At 35.3% G+C, this 22,751-nt stretch overlaps 1 protein-coding gene across 8 annotated transcripts in view; it reads left to right on the top strand.

Annotated features, from left to right (window-relative positions):
* Positions 1-22,751, top strand: part of Tlk (Tousled-like kinase) — a 651,915-nt gene that overhangs the window by 382,420 nt on the left and 246,744 nt on the right. For all 8 annotated transcript variants that reach the window (XM_090383577.1, XM_090383580.1, XM_090383576.1 and 5 more), the window contains one exon: positions 15,986-16,198. In XM_090383577.1, coding sequence (XP_090239703.1) covers positions 15,986-16,198 — 213 coding nt within the window. The remainder of the gene's footprint in view (positions 1-15,985; positions 16,199-22,751) is intronic.

The raw sequence follows: 22,751 nt of genomic DNA, 5'->3' as shown, positions 1-22,751 counted from the left end.
AACTGACTCAACACTGCACTGGATGCACTGCCTGAGATTTAATATGCTTAACTGCCTGAGATTTAATATGCTTCTTAACTGCCTGAGATTTTGTTTCTTAATCCTCGTGTCCTGTCTGTCCTTTCTCTACACACTGTACTCCCCATATTCAAATTCTGTGCATTTAATGACTCAATGAATAATTCACATATGCTCCTGGTATTAGTGTACATGCACCTGTTCCTTACTGTTAGTTACCTTAACACAGCCCATGTATTTACTTGTTTCATGATTATACACAACAGGGCTAGAAATCATAGGTTATTAGGAACAACTGGACAAACACTATTAGATCTAAAGGTTTTCTATTCATAACAGTGACTATTATAATTTCTGACTATAATTTCTTCATAAATATTAGGCATAATGCTATTAATAATTTTTGATTTGATTTTGATTTAAGAATTCTTGGCGCAAGAGCTACTGCGGCTAAAATGCGCCTGTAAAATTTTATATTTTATATAATGGTTTTGTTTTAATTCGTATATTGCTGCTAATGATTTCCAAGAGTAACAGAGAATGACTATAGCTTGCTTTAGAGATAATATTTAGTTTTATATTTGATTGTAGTAATTTATTTTCTTGAGGAACTGAAAAACATCTGCTATATTTTTTCTATCTTCCAGTATGGTTTTGAGAGTGAGGGAGTGATGTTTGTTTAGCTCTTTGAAGGAGTTTCGGCGCTCATCTGCAAAAGCTGGACAAGTAATCAGTACATGTTCTACTGTTTGTTGTATGTGACAGATAGGGCATTGAGGGGGATCCTCTCCTCGCAAAAGATAAGAGTGACTGAAATACGTGTGTCCTATCCTTAACCTGGCAAGTATCACTTCATCGCATCTATTTTTATGAATGCTGGATTTCCATGGTTGGAGTAATCTTTTAATCTGGTGCAATTTGTTAGTGGTAAGTACTTGCCATTGCTGCTGCCAGTGATGTATCCCACTGTGATCAATAACGTGTTTATAGTCTGAGAAAGGGATACATTCTGATGCAGAAATATTGTTGTTAGCTTCTTTGGCAGCTCTGTCTGCTTGCTCGTTACCATGTATTCCGACATGGCTTGGGATCCAGCAAAATCTAATGTTACGACTTTGTTCAAGGAGTTTTGATATTTTGTATTGAATCTGCTGTTGTAGAGGATGTTTGTTAGAACTGATATTTTGTATTGCCATCATGGAACTACGGGAGTCAGTAAAAATTATGCTGTTTTGAAAACTTGAATGGTCGATTTCGTCTAGTGCTAGCATAATGGCTTGCAGTTCTGCGGTATAAATGCTACATTCTTTTGGTAGTTTTTGGGCCAATGTGATGTCAGAAAAGTAAACTGCCGCTCCCATGTGAGAATCAGTTTTGGATCCATCTGTATATAGAAAGCAATGATCTGAAAATTGTGCCTTATAAGCAGCATGCAGCTGTTGATAGTTTATATGAGAAAGGATTTGTTTGCTCGAAATGTGGAAGGAGGAGTCACATAAAGGTTGTCTGATTATCCATGGTGGAGTAGATTGCTTCATCAGCGGATTTATGTTATCTAGGTTAAGCTCTCTACTGAGAAGAAGGTTTTTTAATCTCACATTCGCAGGTTTATTGATTCTTTGTTGTTGCTGATAATGTTGTTCCCATTCAGAAGAAAAAAGAGTTTTCTGTAGAGGGTGGTCTGATAAGGATTTTATTTTAGCTGCATAAGAGAGTAATTGATTTTGTCTTCTGATTTGCAGAGGAGGTGCGGAAAGCTCCAAGGGCTAAACGTAATGCGCAGTGATGTACCGGGTCGAGCCATCTCAGGGCACTAGGTCTTGCCGAGTCATAGACTGGGGCACCATAGTCTAGCTTGGACCGAATGAGAAGGCGATATAAACGTAGTAGGATTGTCCTGTCTGCTCCCCAGGATATAGCGGATAGGACCTTCAAGATGTTCATTTTCTTCAAACAGTGAACTCTTATGTGACTGATATGCTCTAGGAAAGTCAGTTTTTTGTCAAAAACTAATCCTAAGAAACGGACACTTTAACTGGGATGATCTGTTCTTTCAGCCTGAGTTCTGGGTCAGGATGGAGATTCCTTTTTCTGCAGAAATGTATACATGCAGTCTTTTGTACCGATATTCTATATCCATTTCTTTCTGTCCATTTTATGACTCTGTTAATGGCTACTTGCAATTGCCGTTCTATTGTCCTCATATGCTGCGCTTGATAAGAAATGCTGAAATCATCAGCATAAACTGTTGTAAAGATATTGTATGGGATTTGTTCTATTATTGTGCTGAAGTGGACTGCAAAAAGTGTGGCACTAAGTACAGATCCTTGAGGGACCCCTTCTTCTTGATAAAATATATTGGAAAGTGTATTGTTCATTCGAACTTGGAAGGTCCGATTCTTAAGGAAATTGTATATGTAGAGGGGTAGATGTCCTCTAAGGCCAAGTTGATGTAACCTTTTAAGTATACCGTATCGCCACGTGGTATCATATGCCTTTTGGATATCAAAATTAACCATGACTTGGTGTTGTTTCCTGAGAAAAGCATTTCTTACTTGATTTTCCAGTTGTATAAGTACATCCAAGGTACAGTGATTTTTTTTCTAAAGCCAAATTGTTCTGGGTTGAGAAGATCATTATTTTCTAGATACCATGTCAGTCTATTGTAGACCATTTTCTCTAAGATCTTGCCTAAGCAGCTAGTCAAAGCTATGGGACGGTAGTTCTGTGGGTCTGAGAGATCTTTTCCCTGTTTTGGGAAAGCTAGTATTATTGAGTGGTGCCATTTGTTTGGTAAAGAATTTTCAAGATATATTTTGTTGTATAGATCTAATAGGGCTAATTGGGACTGTTCATCTAATTGTTGTACCATTGCATAATGGATTTCATCAGGACCGACTGCGCTGTGTTTCACCTGTAGCAGAGTTTGTTTTAGTTCTGCTGCCGTGAGTGGCAAGTTGTATTGTTCACACTGATTGGTAGAAAAGTTTAATTTTATTTTTTCGGCCTCTTTCTTGTACATTTTGAAAGCTGTGGGGTATGCACAATTAGCAGATGTATTCGAAAAATTTTCAGCAAGCACGTTGACTATATCTAAGGTGTTTGTAACCAACTGTCCCTTCCAATTTAGCAATGGAGAGTGGTTTAATTGAGAATTGTTGGTCATCCTTCTGATCTTTTTCCAGATAAGTGTAGCTGGTGTGGAAATAGTTATAGTCGATGCAAGTTTCATCCAAGCAGCTTTTTTGCTTATTTTTTGCACTTTCCTGACCTTGGCTCTGGCTCTCTTGAATTGTATCAGATTTTCTGTTGTTGGATTTTTGCGAAAAAGGTTCCAGGCTCTATTTCTCTCTTTTTTAGCTTCCCGGCACTCTTTGTTCCACCATGGTTTTGGATATATTCTGATGTTAGATGTTTTAGGTATTGTCTTTTCCGCAGCTTGAAGTATACTATCAGTAACATAGGCTACTGATGTTTGTACTGATTCTCTTTTAATAATGTTGCAGTCTAGCTTGGCTAGTATCCTGAATGTTTCCCAATCTGCATCATATATTTTCCATCTGGGGTGCCTATTGGCTTGGCATGGCGTTTTTTCCATGATTTTCAAAATAATGGGGTAGTGGTCACTGCTCAATGGAGTCTCGTGCACGCTCCATTTAGTCATAGAGAACAGTGTTGGGGAACAGATTGATAAGTCTATTGCAGAACTGCTTTTTGATGGAAGGTGGAAATATGTGTGTGTGCCTTCATTTAAAATCATTAGGTTGTTCTCGACAATTAATTTTTCTATTTGCTTACCCTTCTGGTCTATTTTGTGATCGCCCCATAGTGGGTGATGTCCATTTAGGTCACCTAAGATGCAGAATGGAGGTGGTAGTTGAGTGATCAGCTCTTCGAAATCCTTAAATCGGAATTCTTGATTAGGGGGTAGATATACTGAGGCTACGGTAATATTGAAGCCTATTGCTAGACGGGCTGCAACTGCTTCTAATGGTGTGTTCAATGGTATTGTTTGGGAAAGGACATGTCTATTAACTAGTATTGCAACTCCTCCTCTCGCTGTTCCATTCATTATGCGATCCTTTCTATATGTGATATAATTTTTGATTATACTATTGTCCTGTGGTTTTAAATAGGTTTCTTGTAGGCAGATACTTAGTGGGTGGTACTGGGTGATGAGATCTATAACATCATTAGTGTTTGAGCAAAAACCTCGACAGTTCCATTGGATAATCGTATCTGTCATTTGGGGTTAGATGTTCCATCGGATTGCTTCCTTGGGGCTGATTTATTTTTGTCTACCTTGGTTTTGTCTTTTTTTGAAAAATAGGGTCTACCCGTATCCATTTCTTCTTCAGTAAAGATTTCGAGAACTGGTTCCTCTCCTTGGTTTCTTGCATTCGTGTCCATTTGTTCTGCAATCTTTTTTCCTGTACTACCTATCTTTTCTTTGTTTGCTTTTCTTCTTACATTTTCTGAATTATCTGGTGGGAAAGATAAAGGAGTATCGATAATCTTTTCTTGTTTTTGTGATGGAGATGGTTTGTAAAACTCACGAACCCATTCTGAGATGGATTCTCCTGGGGGGATTGTAACATCCGTTTGTGTGCCACAACATTTTGAATTGGGTAGTTTAATTTCCGGAGCCTTTTTGATTGTGGTAATCTGCGCATATGAAGGTTTGTTTGCTATATTTATTGTAATTACCTTTTTGGCTTCCTGATATGAAACTCCATTTTCTGCTTTGTATTTTGTATCATTTTTTCCTTCTTCCAAATTTCACACTCCCTTGAATATGCAGTATGATCTCCTTTACAATTTACACATTTATGGTTTCCAGCTGTGCAAGTAGAAGTGGCATGTTCTTGCGAACCACAGTTTCCACATGTTAATTTTCCTCTACATACTGTCTGTGAGTGACCAAACTTCTGACAGTTGAAACAACGGAGAGGATTCTGGATGTACGGTCTTATATTGCAGTGTAGATATCCAGCTTTTACTGATCTGGGTGATTTAGGCGTGTTGAAAGTGAGTATCAGATTCCTGGTGGGGGTGATTATCCCTTCTTTTTTAATTGTAATTCTTTTAACACTGATGACTCCTTGTTCCTGAAGTTCCATTTGAATTTCCTCTTCGGGCACATTTAGAAGGTCCCATTCCGTAATGACACCTTTTGAAGTATTTAATGTATTGTGTGGGGATACTATTACTGGTATTCCTGTAAAGGTTGTCATTTGTAATAATTTTTCTGAGTGTTTAGCATTGGCCGTTTCTACCAAAATGTCGCCTGATTTTAGTCTTTTAACTTGTTTTGGTGTGCCGACATAACTCTCAAGAGTCTTTTGTATGAGAAAGGGTGACAATTGTCCTACCGCTTTCTCAGTATTTGAGTGTACAATAATATATGTTGGAGAAATTAAAACTTGAGAGTCAGTTTTTAATCTCTTTGTGGAGACAGAGTCATTTCTATCGCCTTTTCTGATTGCCTTAGAGGTGTCTCCGAAAGAACTAGATTTCTCATATCTTGGATCGGTTCTATTCGGGTCCGTTGACCCAGTGGATTCCTGGGTATTGGAGTCAGTTCGCTCCATTTCGCCCTGAAAGGGAAAGAGAAGGTTGCTTTCCTTCTTAATCTAGTAAAGTTGCTTTCTTTACTATGGATTATTTAATTGTGTGTTAATAAATGCTTTAAATAAGGAAACGATTTCTACTTCAAGAAAGAGCGCTAATTCAGAGCAAAAAGTCACTTGATCACAGAATCGCTTGGCACTTGGGGCCGCTATTAATAATGCCTAATCTTTTGAAGTGAAGAGAAGCAAGTTCATTCTAGATGTCTATAAATTTCGGCCTCTTCATCATTGAAAAACTATAATAAAAGGTATATTTAGAACTTTGAAATTTTTCACAATTATAAAAAGTAATACTTCTCCACTCTCTTATGTTTTAATGGATAACAGAATTTAAACACAGTCTGTATGGAATGAAGCTTTTTTAATCATTCTAGAATTCCAAAACTTTATCCTTATTGCTGTCAGACTCATAATTATGGTCTAAGCTTTCACTTTCTTCAAAGAGTGCATCATATTTATTACAGTCAAGGGCATTGTGATTCTATATTTCTTGAAGGACTTAAAACTGTCTTGTGTTTCACAAATTCCAATGAGTTTTTCACCCATTCACCTGTAAAATTAGTGGTAAATTTATTGGTTTTGTTGGTATTTGTCAGGATATGGAATCTCCAGCCAGTTAGGCTACTCCTAACTTCTGAATGTTTTGAAAGGTTTAATTGTGTGAAAGGGAAACAGTACGTGGTTTGTAATTATTAAAAGTTAAATAAACGACAGTTATATGTCACGATTTGCTTGGCACTGAAACTGACCACAGTGGTTATTTCTAGCTGTTACCTGTTTAGAGGTCTGGAGATAGGATTCAGTAAGACCTTGAAACAGCCAACCTGTATAAAGTGTAGATTGTTATGGTAACGCTTCATCTTAAAATAAATTTGAATTTTGTATAACAGTTCTTTTATTTTAACTTTAAAGGGTTTGTTAATTGAGATGCCTAGTGACTGCAAATAAGGCCTCCTGAAATTACAGCTCACCCCATGTTTAATTCAGCAACTGTTCTTTTTTTGCTGCTTCCTTTACATGCAATCTGGACTGGCTACACACTAAAAAAAAGCTTTTTCAGAAGGCCATCATGAACATTTTGATCATACTATCTCTAACTTTGGCTAGAGATGAAACATCACTAGTATATGTAGTATAACCTTCGAACAATAAGACACGGGAATTTTACACGTTATCGGGGGGGGGGGGATGGGTATATAGTCTGGAGAATACATTGTCTGAAAGTAAAATATTGGAATTTTTTTTATTATGTTTTTTTTGTTTAAATTTGTTTTTGATGGTTATGGTGGTTTTAACTTCTCATATAATGTTTGTTTTTTCATCTCTACTTTGTTTTTTGCCAAATGATGTAGCTTTTAACCATAGATGACAACAACATTATTGACCAGATGATGAAGATAATTTGTATTTTCAATTAAGGGGGGGAAAATCAGTGGTCCCTCTTAGACACATATATACAGTTCTTTAAACTTTCTTTAATGTGGGAAAATGAACTGAGAGTATTAACTGACTGACAGGATCTTAGGAAGTTTTTTTTTTTTTTTGTAATTTTGTGACCATATCTGTTTGATGGGATTAATATTCAGACTGCATGTTTGCATTTCTTTTATCATCTTGTTTTTTTAGGTTCACTAAGCATTTTCACAATTCTTCTAATAGTTGTTATTACTATTAGAAAATGGGTACAAGATGGTACATCTTGTACCCATTTTCTTGTATCTGGTACAAGATGCAAGGAAGCTGAGCTTTTGCTACCATTGCAAAATATAAATAAATAAAGCACTTCTCCATTCCTATAATCAGTGCTTTTTTTTGTAAAAAAAATAGGTGCCAGTACTCATTCTTTGCTATCAGGAAAAATTGAAAATTAAAAGAATATGAAAAGTACTCTAAAAATAAATTTTTTTTTTTCCTGATAGTTACTTTCATAGTAATGTTTTTGGAATAAGAACAACAAATTTAGTATATTAACACAGTTTATTAAGTATAAATTTATTATTCAAATATATATAGAAAAATAAGTAAAATGTGAATAAAATAAGTAAATAAATCGGTCAACTACTAAGTGCCGGCCACTCAGGATGACACAAATTGTCATTAGTGTAGTATCTCAAATCGAGAACTTTATGGCAACTGAAAAAAGTTTCTGGTACCCCGGCTTGGCCTAAAACTTGGGAAATAACAAAAATGTTGTCTATTTGAGTCTTTCCAGTTGTTGTGAATACCAAGGGTGGGAGAAATGATTCCAACTTCTTCCTGCAGGAGCGATTAAAGTCTTGGGGGAAAAGCGACTGGCAGGTGATGGCCCTGCAAAACTCCGCACGGGTGCCTCTCCACCACCGCCTCAACACTGGCTCTCTGAGTACCTGCTTGCCGGGACAACCCCAGCTTTGAAAATTGTTAAAAAACACTTCTTGTTGCAAAATTTATAAATGACCTATATAGAATTATTAACTAGCTATTGAGCAACCTTTTTGTCACTAAAAGGAGAGTTACTTAGTAAAAAGAAGCACGCTATCGAAGTTCAATAAATTGAAGGGCAACAAAAAAAAAAAAAAAGATTTTGAACTAATTTTAACACAAAAATAAATGATAGATTTCAATCGCAATAGTTTTCCCTTAATAAGCATCGAATAACGTATGGTTAATGTGATTTTTAAATTTTTAGCTCCGTTAACAACGGAAATAGTGGGGGAACACGAAAATTACTTACATTTTCCTGTCTGACGCTGCCATTTTTAATTTTAAAAATATTTTAAATTTATATTTTAAACTTACTCGTTGAGCTATTTCCAACAGTGTAGACATAGGTTGTCAACAACATTTTTATCCCCCCACATTTAACGCCCTTCCATTTCTCAGACAAATTTTTTGTCAACAATGATCAATATGGCTTTATGTTGGCCCACTTGATGTGCAAACCCATGCAAAATTTCTAGTCAATAGGTTGAGTGGTTCCAGAGATACAATGCTGTGACGGATGGACAGGCAGACAACCGAGTGACATTTTAATGGACCTTCGTTAAACTATGGCCTTTAAAAATAAATAACATAAGTAAAAATAATTTTATAATAAAGTTTTTGTAGAATATTCCAAATTTTTATTAAGTTCTCATCCAACACCCTATGCCAACTTCTTTTCTTCCTCTTTGTGTGTCTCTTGCTGAATGACCTTTCTGAAGCAGCCACGAATCGACATATTTTGCTGGATCGAAGCGGGTCAGCGGTGGGCCTACAATTTTAAGAAACAGTAATGAAGAAAGTGTTTTTGTCATCAATGAAGCTCTAGTTGGACTGACAATCAGATTCATTTGTGAAAATCCTCGTTCACATTCAATCGATGAAATTGGTATCATACTCAGAGCATCCATCAAATTCATCCGAAACCATTTTTTCAGTTAGGTATCCCCGAAATCCACGAATTGCATTTAACTATAACCTAATTGACAATTTTCTAACTTCATTTTCACCAATGCCAACAAGTCATGCTTAGAAGGTTTAACACCTTCGTTGTCCTTGTTTTCGTTCTCTCGTCATCAGTATTGTCACTAGTTTTTAAATTTGTTTTTTTTTTTTTTTTTTTTTGAAAATGTCAAGTGTCATTCGGATATTCAGTACCGTGACCATGTAAACAGAGATAGGGAAAATTTACGAAAAATGTGGATAACGCACTTCCGCGAAACAGATGATTATTTGTCGGGATAAAAGAAATTATTCTCTCCTAATTCTCGAACGGGGCGCTTACAGTTGATTAACAAACATGTCCAACCTACGGTCCACGAGGAAAGTGAACTAAAACAGCATTTTAAATGTTGTTAATTATGAAAAATTCTCATTAAACGTTTTGTTCAGTAAATGTAATTGTGTATTATACTTAATAAAATTTTCGAACATTTTAAATTTAATTTTACATGCAACAAGATATAGAAAATGTAACACACTAAAGAAATCTAACTTTGAATGTGGCACCTGTACAGGAAAAGGCTGGACACCACTGCAGTAGAAGGTAGGCCAGAGCCCATTGGGAATACACCTTGATCTGCTCACTGTTGACCAGCGCGACTTCTCCATATTCAGGACAGGTGGTCGGATAGGTTTTACCAGGTACCACTAAATCATAGAATGGTAATCCCTTTAGCTCTTGTAATTCGCTCAGCAGCACTAATTGCCTAATTGCCTGAAGGCCAGAAATGCGAACAGTGCATACCGAGTTAATTCTCTCCTAATCCGTTCACTATATGAAAATTTTCTTGCTCAACGGAAACTATTTTAAATGTAACTTCCAAGGGGAATTCAAAATAATTAAACAGAGGTCTGACTGAGCAATTTAGAATTATAAAAATGGTTATACAGTTTTATATAGAAAATATCTTAACAACAGACAGTGAAAAATGTAAAATTTAGTTAAATAATTTTAAGCTTATTTGAATAGTACGTAAACATGTAAAAAAAATTTACGGAATTTTACAAATTTCGAAGTGCACTGCATCCAAATGTCACACGTCACTGTTAATAAAGGTGCCGGTACGCCGTACCGTCAAAAAAAGCACACTGCCTATAATACTCCATCCAGTGCTCGTAAGAACTGAATTCCTACTTGGACTTCTTCAGGTGCTCAACCTCAGCGAATGGACCATTACCAATGAACCTCTAGCTAACTAACATTGACCAGTGGAATAAATTATTGGCAGGTAATTTATTCCACTGGTCAACAGTTTGTTGGCTAAAGTGAACTGCCTGCAATCCCATCTGTTGGTTTTTGTCCCCATGACAGGTTCTTGTGTCCCTTGCCTGCAAGCATATTCTTCTCTCACTTATTTTACTCATTTTCTGTAGACCTTGTATACCTCATCTAGATAGATCCTTTTGAGAGGTGTTGAGTTTTCAGTCTCAGAAACCTACACTTTTAGAGTATTTCTAATGGACATCCTTTTGTCTCACAAAAGGATGTCCATTAGAATACAAGTGTAATACAGGTATTACAGATGTGTAACCTCATTTTCCCAAATGCAAAGATCTGGTAAATCATTGATAAAATTCCAGGTACCTTCATAGCCACCTGTTTACATGTCATAGAGAAATTTATATCTGCCTGTATCATCTCCCGACGGCCTCCGTAGCCGAGTGGTCAGGAGCGGGAGTGCAGTAGCATACGCTCTTTGAGTAGACTGGCGTTCAAGCCCCTGACTGCTGAATACGGTCGATCTGCCAACCCGCACTGGACCAGCGTGGCAGATTATGGTCCATTTCCCTCAGCATGAATTGTTGAGGAGGCTTCCATCCTGCAGTGGGTTGATAATGGCTGCACTTTACTTTACTTTTTTATCATCTCCCCAAAATCCTCCTTTTAAGTATTGCCTTAACTCAGTTCCCTTTTATTTATACATTACCCTTGTGATGTTATTTCCTGGATTTAAGACATCATTGAACTGTAATCATTAATGTAATCAGCATCATTAAACTGTAATTGCTATTTTTCCGATCATCTGTGTAGCAAACCCAGGTCACTTTGTAGTATCATGGCTTGCTTATGATCCTCCTGGTTGCGACACTGTGTTCTGACAGTGTTACCACGTCACTCGAAACATGTAAGTGATAACTTCCTACTCTTCCCTGACGAGTCTCAGTTAATCCTCTAGCCAGACTCGGATATTATTTTATCTGCAGACAGGAAGGAACCTGATAGCTTCCCTTCAGTATTATGAAAAAGGATAGTTATGATGGTGGAATAGTGGGCTGAGATGGGTGGGTAGCATTGCCATTGGTTGTCATGTGCATTTTAATTTATTTGAAGGGGGCTTCCTAACTTGTGAGTGGTACAGGCAAGATTCCTGAATCCTAAATGTGAATTTTTGGGGATTTTTAGTCCAATTTTCTGTTTATGGTAATGGTGTCTGGTCTCATTGAGGGAAATTAGCTGTTTTGCAAGAAAGGGATTTGAGATTGGGACAGCAGTGCTGAAACCAGCATAGCAGTTGCATGTGACCATACTCAAATCAGTGTATTGATTTTTAAGCATATCTGTTGGAGTGTAACTTTTTTGCCTCATTATGTAATTATCCTAACTTTATTATTTTTGGCGTGGAGTTTTTTTTTTTCTCCTTTTTGTATATTTAGTTCTAATGATAATTATATCTTTGTAAAAAAATTTTATTTATAATTAATAGATATTTCTATAATAATCATCTATAATGTTATTCAAGCAGTGAAAGAGTTTTTTTTTTTTAATGAATGCAAAAACAAGAATTATTGACCACTTAACATAGCATCGTCATAATCTAACACTTATTATAGAATTTTGTGTTTGAAAGGAAACATTACTAATTTACAGGAAATATGTGCAATAAATGTAGGTTCTAGTATAAAAATGAAGTTTATGGGTGGGGGGGATGTAAAATTCACATTGATTATTTATGTAAAGAAATTACTCATGTGTCATTTTATCTTGACCAGTGTCAATTTTAGGCATATTATCATATATGAATAATGCACCTGTTGTTGTCATCATGCTCATCTATTTGCATGATTTTTTAAAAATTTATTTAGACCTTTTGAAAAGATTTGTCAGGCCATCCCAAATTTCATTTAAATCAGACCAATAGAAATCCAGTAATTATATATATATATATATATTGGAGTTGTGTCTGATGACTTTTAATTATTAAGGGGTGTTAATGGAGTTATGTCTTTAATTTCTCCAAATTACTCCAATTTATTTGAATTTTACATTAATTTTGATGTGTCATACTGTATTTTAATATATTTATATACAGGGTGTTTCAGTTAAACGTTTCAGAACTTCTAAGAGGGGTAGGGTACATCCTGACAACTCGAAATCATATAGCAATGTGGGGTCGGAAATGCTTTCCTGAAGCGGTGTTGTACACAGAAGCACCATAGAGAAAAGAGACCGTAAGTGAGAAATCGTTTTAATAATACATGAAAAGAAGCAAAAGGTACATGGATTAAAGTAAGTGTTCGAAGTTTCTTCCACGGGCTACAATGCACGCCTCACATCTCCGACGCATGGACATCCGAACATTCTGGAATACTCCAGGCGAATTTCGAATTTCTTCGGCAGCTACTGCGATTCTTGCAACCAGCTCCTCAGCATTGTCAACAGGGGTGTCATAAACTAGCGATTTCATATGACCCCAGAAATAAAAATCAAGACATGATAGGTCGGGTGACCGAGCAGGCCAACGCACGGGACCACCACGTCCGATCCACTGTTGACCAAATGTGACATCCAGGTAGTTACGAACATCTCCGCTATAATGGGCAGGGGCTCCATCATGTTGGAACCACATTGTCTGTTGCGTCGATGCAGAAATCTGTTCATCTCTCAAAAGTTGTGGCAATGCTTGCTGCAGAAAGATCAAGTAGATAGGTCCGGTTAGACGACACGGTAACAGGTAAGGTCCGATGAGGTGATCTCCCATAATACCGGCCCATACATTGACCGAAAATCGAATCTGTGCTGCACGATGTCGTATTGCATGCGGGTTCTCGACCGCCCAGATATGGTCGTTATGCGTGTTGAAAATTCCTTCCCTTGTGAAGGATGCCTCATCGGAAAACAACACTTCAGCAGGAAAAAGGGGATTTGTAGCACATTTTCCAAGGTACCACTGTGCGAAAGCAATACGAGGTGCATAATCCTCCGGTTGCTGTGTCTGGACACGCTGCACGTGAAACGGATGCATGTCTTGTTCTCGGAGAATCCTCCAGACGCTGCAATGGGAAACACCGACTGCGTTTGCTAGACTTGGATTCCCCTGTACATGCTGCAGCACATTCTGTTCGACGGCTGGAGTCCGTGCTGTTCTTACCCTGTCCCTGTCAGCTCTTTCAAATGAACCTCTCTCAGCTAACCTCTGGTGCAGTCTTGCAAAGAAATTATGACTGGGAATACGCCTCGTCGGATATCGTTCCGCGTACAAACGCTGTGCGGCTGGCCCACTACAATTTGCAGCCCCGTACGCCAAATGCATATCGGCTAACTCTGCGTTCGTGTAATCATCCATCCTACTAACTTGGCGTTCTTGTTCAAGAAATTCGAAATTCGCCTGGAGTATTCCAGAATGTTCGGATGTCCATGCGTCGGAGATGTGAGACGTGCATTGTAGCCCGTGGAAGAAACTTCGAACACTTACTTTAATCCATGTACCTTTTGCTTCTTTTCATGTATTATTAAAACGATTTCTCACTTACGGTCTCTTTTCTTTATGGTGCTTCTGTGTACAACACCGCTTCAGGAAAGCATTTCCGACCCCACATTGCTATATGATTTCGAGTTGTCAGGATGTACCCTACCCCTCTTAGAAGTTCTGAAACGTTTAACTGAAACACCCTGTATATCAAATTACAGGGCTTGTTTATATATGTGCTAGTTTATGGCTGGTTGGGGTCACCACAAACCCTGTTGCTCCGAAAGTTAATAATAAGAAATATATTTAGTGTGTATATAAATATATATATATACACACACGGTAAACCCCAGAATTAACGGACTAATAGGGGAGAAGGGGTGTCCGTTAAATCGAATGTAGCCTGGGGGGCATTTTTTATTGTTCTTAATGTTAAAAAAAAGCTTTAATACAATATACAGTACTGTACAATATAAAATCATGTTGCAATTTGGCTTTTGATTTATGAATATTAGAAACATTGTTTTTTTACGCCATAAATTTCATAAACACGTGCTACCAAGACGCCTTGTTCCAATTTCTCAATTAGCTCTAATTTCTGTGCCACATTTAAATTCACACATTTTCTTTAACTCCTCTATCACTTGATACCATTTTAAATTGTAAGGATTGCAAAATTATTTAATAAATAAAGTCACAATTCAGAAATCACAGAAACACTCTGTATACAACCTGACCACACGATAGCTTGAGGCAGATTGAGACTGAAACAAAGCGAGTCGGTAGACCTGCAGTTTAGTGTCTCGAGTCACGTTCAGCTTGCAAATAATCACCACCTGCTCTTATTTGTAATCTGGGAAAAGCTATGTGAACATATTTTCAGAAAGAATAAAAAACAATTTCCTGAATTTGATTATAAAAATAAAAGTAGGTAATTATCAAAACAATAATGGAAATAGGTAATTATTATTAATTTTTAATTAGTAATAACACTGAAGTTTTGTATAACCATAAAAAAAATATGGTAGAGGTTAATATTATGTCTGATCCGTTAAATTGGTGTGTGTGTGTGTGTGTGTGTGTGTGTGTGTGTGTGTGTGTGTGTGTGTGTGTGTGTGTGTGTGTGTGTGTGTGTGTGTGTGTTGCTCCTTGTGCTATACCTACAAACTGAGTACTGAATTAAAATTTTTTATTTAAATATAAAAATAGTCTTCAAATAAAGTTTTTGAAGACCATGTCATTTCAGAAATTTACTTTACGATCATTAGATACAGCTGAGCAGTCTTAAAAATTAAGCTATGTAGATTTATAAATTTTACCATTTTATAAATGCAAAACATAACTTATTTAAATTTGTTCCATATTTGTCAACTGTGTAACCTGATCAGTGCAAAAATGTGTTCAGTGAAGCTACGTTAAACATTCTGTGGTGTTTAACCATGCTCGTCTAGGACACAGATTTTTTTTTTTTTTTTTGATTTGGTAGTTGTTGGCGCATCGGCTTCTGTGGCCATATTGCACCTTCCAAGGTTTTTGCAGTACTTTGATCCAAGCCCGAGGCAGGAATCGAACCCGCGACCTTTGGGTTGCCGGGCAGGTACTTTACCCACTCGGCTAGCCCGGTCGGCCTAGGACACAGTATAATTTTATGGAATTAATATGTTATGGAAGGGACATAAGATGGCTGTTTCTTTTAAATTATGTAAGAGGGTAAATGCTGCTCTATGTGAAAATTATAAGTTTTAGTTTATTATTACACTTTGTATATGGCACAGCTGGCAATAACAATGCTAAAATATGTATGGTGTCTGTATATTTGGATTCTTGCTCTAAATCCTATCATCCAGCCAAAATTTGGAGGTTCTAGACCCCCTGTCCTCAGTGAAAACTATATGCAAAATGTAACAAACTAAAATTTAATCATTTTACTTGGAGTAGTGTTTTCCCTCTTTTCTTAAATTTTAAGGATTAAAACATTAAAGCATGGATTAAAACATTGTAGTACTGTATGCAATAATGTCTTCCATCCAAAACCCATACACCTCTTCAAATTGAATTGTACTGTTTATGTGAACTCAAATTTTATGCTGGTGATGAGACTATTCAATTGCCTGAAGGCACCGCCAACACTCACACTTGGTATGATTTGAAAGCTACATTTTTTTTTTTTTTTTTTTTCTCTCATAGGGGTTTCCTAACAACAGCATGCAGGAACAGCTTCTTCAAGCTCAGCAGCAGCAGCTTACTCAAACTGTTGCCTTGCTTCAGGGCTCCTCTTGCTTGAACCTCAGTACAGGCTTAGGGGCCAGTGGTAGCAGTAACAGTACCCTCAATAATAACCAAGACTCAAACCTAAGCACTGCCAGCATTGGCTCAGTACCAAGTGATAAGGAATCAGAGGTGAGATTTTTATTTTGCTGAAATATGTATAAAAGAATTATTTCAGTGTTTTATTGTTTTAAATTGGCAGAATACTGTGGGGGAACAATTTGTGCATTGAAGAAAGGCACTTGTAGAATTTTTCATAAATTACATATTATATCATTAATGAAATATGCTTCTTCCAGTAAGGATAATTTATGTTCAGGTATATTGTTAGATATAAATAAATAAATTTTCTGTTTATACTCCGGGACGACCAAACGGTCAGAGGAGTTCACAAGATAAGACAGAATACAAGAAACAGCACCGTTATTCAGCAGTCACGGTCTTGAACCCCGGTCACTCAAGGCACGTGTACTTATGCATCCACGCGCCTGACCACTAGGCTACGGCGGCCTTACTTATTGTTTAGGAATGTCACTTACTACACTTGATTGCAGTGCAGTAAGTGACATTCCATCAGGGTTGTACCATATATCTGAATTAATGAGCCTCATTCATATATTTCATTTTTAATATTTTATTTGCATTCAATAGCATTATTCAAGTAGTCATTTGGCAGCTTCTGCAGATGGCAGCATAAATGCTTTTCTATTCTTTATTCTACTTACGTTTAAGTTACATGACAACCTTCTAATGCTAGGAGATACCTGAACAGCACAAAGTATTTGCTCTTTGACATTTGAAGTTCTTCGAAATCTCCCTCTACCAGCATATTTACTCATATTACATACTCAGGGTACCTGTTTGTCTAAGTCAGCTCTCCACATCTGCAAATGTTTTATGATTTCATACTCACTGAGTTGAACATTATTTGGTATATCTGCAAACAACAATTACAGAATTCTTATGGACATCATCATAAAAGTCATATCAGTTAACTATAAACAGGTGAAAATAAACAGATTTTTCTCTTTCATAATATCAGTTTAACAAATGCCATCCTATAAACAACAAAGCACTCATCATGGAATCTAAGTAAAATTCATGTTGGCATACTGTTGTATGTACCCTGCCATACTGGTTATTCACAACTGAGTAATTGGTATATTTCTTGTAGTAGAATTACACTATTCATGTCTCTGTTACTATATGTTTTGTACTGTTTAAACTTGTTTGTAATTTATGATTAACATTTATTTTGTAAAGGAAGTAGTATTTTTACAGGAAGCTTTTTTCTTATTTTTAACTGTAGAATATGCTCATACCTTTGTTCTGTGCAATTTTGAAACACCATGTATATATTGCACACTATGGACACTAATTTCTTTCAAGTAACCAAGGATTGTTTATTTCACTGTTTCGTATATCTAAATGGTGATTTTAGTTTGTTCTTATTTTCTGACATAAATTTGTAAAAATGGGGTCTGGCAAAGCTGGGGAGTTTTTGTGCAGGATCCAGTGGAATTAGCATTACTAACATGAAGCAAGGAAGAAAACTTATATACATTAAGTTCCCGAGTTACGTAACTTTGGACTTATGCAATTTTTTTTTTTTTTTTTTTTTAGGATTGTAAAATTTAAAACAGTAAAAATAAGCAATCAATAACAATGAACACGGCACGCACAAGTGAGATACGGAGTAACAAGCTTTAACAAATAGGAATGAAGAGAAGATTCTGAAAACTTATTTACGTGTTTTTTTTTTTTTTTTTTTTTTTATATATATATATATATATATATATATATATATATATATATATATATATATATATATATATATATATATATATATATATGACTGAAGATTTCAGTGAAGGGGACACACATTTCACTATAATATTCAGTTCCAGCTATCAGTATTATCACAAATGCAATAAGATCAAGTTTATTACCCATTTATAATGAATTGCATTAACAGAAAAGCCCAGTAAACTGGGAACTGCAAATTGTTTTATGATAGTGACCTCCAGAAATGTGCTTTAGTAACATGCAAGCTCCTGTGAGGTGATAATAGTGTTTCTGCCTTAACCCTATGAAGTTCTTTACAGAAAATTTCATTTTGACTGTTATCATGGTGCTGGCTAAGAGAATAAGTGACAGTAGTACTAGTAAATCTACCAAGAAAAGGAAAGCGATCGATTTGGATCAGAAAATTAAAATAATAAGGATGTATGAAAATGGACAAACATTAACAAGTATTGTGCAGAATTTAAATTTGTCAGCGTCAACAGTGAACACAATAATAAATGCCAAAGACAGAATATGAGACGCGGTGAATAGATCGGCACCAATGAAGTCAACTATAATAACCAAGGCTACGAAATACATACAGTTTTTCACTACAATAACATTCCTTTTATGTGTTCTTTTCCTATGCTGCTCTGTCTACTTCACTGCTGTCTGCAGATATATATTTTTAATTAGTTCAATTAAAAACTTTAACTATTTTCCTTCATTCTTCTGAGGATATTATGTGGTTTTTGTAATTTTGGCATATCAGGAATATAGTAGCAATATTTTATTAGTCATTCCTGAGTTACGTAAAACTCGACTTAAGTAAGAAGTCCTGGAACGTATCTCTTACGTATGTCAGGGATTTACTGTACTTAATATAAGAAATAAACATAAAAAAAAAAAAAAAAATTACCCACTTCATTTGCCCATTCTTTCTAATTCATCTATAAACTTGCTTTAAATGCATTCAAACCATCCACTTCCTCAACAGTGAAAGTTTATTCCAAAAATCAATCACATGTTCGCTAAATTCAAATTTCCATCTATTCTGAAACTGTCCCTTTTCAATTTAAATTTGTCTCCCTTGTGTGTGTGTATCATCCAAGAAAAAGGAAAGATACCATCAGCTTTGTTTACTTAATCCATTTAAAGCCTTTGAGTTCAATTAAGACCAGATGCAGATGCCTAGTTTCCAGATATTGAAGTCTTTCTTTGTGAGAATATCTTTAAAGTTCAGTAACATGACATACATATATGACAAAAGATGTTCTCATATCATTAGAGAAGATGAAATTAAGGTAAAACCAGGTAAAGCACAAACAGTTTTAGTTGGTAATAGTGACATCTTATAGCTCACTTAACTGATCATTACCTTGCATCTGTTGAGCCTGGAAGTGATTTCAACATTTGTAAAGAAGATTTAAAAGATCAAGGTAAACATGTGACTGAGAATACAAATTTATGTTGTTAAATTATTAAATGTTTCAGCAAATATTGCTGCATGGCCATACTTTAAGTAAATATTGACTATTTCAGGTTGTAAAATGAGCCTGAAAAATGGACCTGGCACTTCAGTCTGTAGTATCAGAAGTCAGAAATATACATTCCAGCTGACTTCAGAGTAGTTAAAGGAAAACAGTTTTTTGGAAAGGATTCGGCCTGTGCATCTTCTATTATCAGCTACTTTGCATTATATAAAACCTTTGCAGGCAAGGTATTCAATGATGGATGACACTTTTAAAAACTTTTCCAGTATTTTTGCTTCAGTTATATAGCATTCATACTTTAAGTAATACTGAAATTTTTGAATGTCAGGATTGCAGTGAATTTGTCTCTTTAATGAAGCTGGTGTTGAATTTAATCCAAAATTCATTCTAATAGATTCAAGTAGATTTTGAAAAGGCTGCAATTAATGCAGTAAACTAAGCTGAGAATATAGTTTAAAAAATAAAATAAAAATAAAAAATGCCTGACTATACTTTAGGCAGTGTTTAATGACAAAAAAGGGGGGGGGGAGATTGTAGCCACAGTATGGTACAAATGAAAAACAAGTATAGGTATATCATTTGGTGAATTTGGTTAAACACACACACACGCGCGCACGCACGTGTGTGTGACAATATATTAAATTTAGAGGTCTACACATCCACAATAGGAATTTGGATTTATAGCACCATACATTACAATCTTTTTCAACAGCTTCAATTGCAGTAGTAAAATTGAAAGACTGCATTGATATTGGGATATATTGAGTAGGTCCATTTGGCATTTATGATGGGGTGGCCAGTTTAGTCACCATCTTTCCCTCTATTTGTGGCTATCCTGGCTGGTCTCCTATTCCTCCAGAGATTATCCAGGCTAATTGCAGTGTGGGGACAAGAATGGTAGCTTACTTGTCCCTCATCAACATCAGATGGACCCACCCAGCAGCAGCCTCTCCCAGTAAAATTCCAGAATGTCCAGTTGAAACAATGAAAATCCCAGTTGTCATTGTCAAGGCCAATACAGATAACTGTGGGCAGCATGTAAAACTGTTGTTAGTGTTTCAATTTCTGTCAAAGATCTCAACAAAGTGATCATAATGCATTGTATGTTATTGTTCAAAATCCTATTTTATACTACAGTAATTTAATAAATTACTGTAGTATAAAATTTAATAAATTATTGGTAACACATACTGTGAAGTTTTTCTTTGCATGAATGTTAGTAATTCCCTTCAGCTCTCATTTGAAGTTGGCATTGTTTTTTAAAATTTTAAAATTGTGTTGGTTTTTGATGAGTCAGATGCAGTTTCTCCTGCTAATGCTGAGAATAGTGATTATGATAATGCTGATTTGTTTTTTGAATCTTGTATTCGCAGTCATGTTAAAAATTTATAGAATGGAACTACTTTGCATATTCCATTATTTACTCTAACACTTTGATCACACCTATTATACCATGGCCTTATAGTTTATTTACAGGTATGTGAACAGATGCGGAATTCTACAATTAAAAGAAAAATTGTCACACTTTTTTTTTTTTCAGTGTATTAGCAGACGAAAGAGGGGGGGGGGAAGTCTGCAACTTAATCCCTCTCTTCTTACTGCCAGATACAATTTTTTTTTTTTTTTTTTGTCTTCCGAGTTATAAAGCATCTAAATTTTGGAATATTTTAAACATTTTATGAATGTGGTCCTGTTGCCTTTTTGGTTTTTACTTGATTTTATCCATTTTTTTCCCCTCTCTAATTGACTTTTAAAAATTTGGGTATAACACCCAAAAATCCCAGAAACACATCAATATAATAAAATAATCTATATTAAATAATTAAATGAAATTCTGGAAGTGTACAAGAAATCAATAACATTAATAAGCAATTTTACCAAAACACTGGATGTTCTGTATCAATTGCAACTCTCCTGATCAACACCATGGATAAAAAATTAGCCCAGGCAGGTCCAGTAGAGCACAAAGGCAAAGCTTGGGCTGGTAAACAGTACAAAAAGGATGAAATGTACAGAAGAAAACAAGCATAAGGAGTAGTCTGAGCAGTTGGACCATGCTTTCATAACTGCTTTTAGAAAAAAATTAAAGAGACCAGTTATTGGATTTTCAAGATCATGAAATGGAAAACTGTTATTTGTATTTTTTACATACAATTTTTAGTAACGAATATTTGTATATTACAGGATGTTATGGATATATCATCATAAAGCACATAAGCAAGTTTACAAACAATCTTTACTTGAAATATAATACATTACTGATTAGGTAATTACAAATGAAAATAATGCCATTTGCACAACTTCAGTTTTACTAAAGCTTTCATAAAATCATTCTTTTGTCAAGTTTTTATTATTATTTTTTTTATATAAAAGTATTATTCTGCACCATCTGCATTGGTGCAGAATAATATTACTGTTGGTGTAAATATATCAGTACTATACTTGATGATTTTATCTTGTATAATTGGTCCTTTTTTAATTACTAATACTGAAAATGGCTTGATGTATAATTTTTGCTCTTCATTCAACTACACCAGCAGTTCCCAGCATTTTTAGAATGACAATTTTTGACAAAAGCCTCATGACCCAAGTCAGTTCAAAACCTGGGAAAGGGAATTTTTTTAAGAAATAATGACATCAAATATGCCAGTGAAAGCTATTTTCATATTATACCAAAAGACACACCACACACGCTCTTAAATTATTTGTGTTTAGTATTGTAAATGGCATTGGAATTTATTTGGTTTTTGGCTATTCACTGGAAAGAATTTCTATGCATGTGATCCTTTCCTCTCCTGCTATTATTAACCAAAGTAAACCCATACTTGATGTATTTGTCAATGTGCCTTCTTTTTGCAGAAGTAATATTTTTTTTAATAAAGGGGAAAATGAAGTTTACTAATAAAATATTATTAGTGCACAATTTCTTGATAACAAAACACATGCATAAATAAGATTGCAAGAAGCAAAAATCAGATTGCTACTTTACCGACAAAAAATGTGTGCATGTTATGATTTAACTAGCATTAAGTGAAGCCAGACATTATAAATAATATTTTATTAGTAATGTTTTATTAAATATTATTTATCAGTATTTTATTAAATATAACATAAATATATCAATACAGGTATAACAGAAATATTTTCATGACCCTTAACAAAACTAATGCCAGTCCATATTTTGGTATAGGCCCATAAGTTAGGAACCACTGAGCTGTATTCTGAACTGTCTGTCATAATGCATGTGATGGTTATAAAATTTTAGGTTTAAAAATTGAAAAACTACAATAATCAGAGCACCACCTTCAACTCTCAACCCATACATGATGCTAAAATATTAGAGGTTTCAATAACATTCATGTTTGGAATTACATTACCATTTTAAAAAGACAAATAATTAAAAAATA

The sequence above is a fragment of the Mastigoproctus giganteus genome, chromosome 10 (genome assembly GCF_048544385.1).
Source record: "Mastigoproctus giganteus isolate SK-2022 chromosome 10, ASM4854438v1, whole genome shotgun sequence".
Lineage (NCBI taxonomy): Eukaryota > Metazoa > Arthropoda > Arachnida > Uropygi > Thelyphonidae > Mastigoproctus > Mastigoproctus giganteus.
Note: the sequence above shows the minus strand (reverse complement) of the source record. Positions and strands in the feature narration are given on the sequence as shown.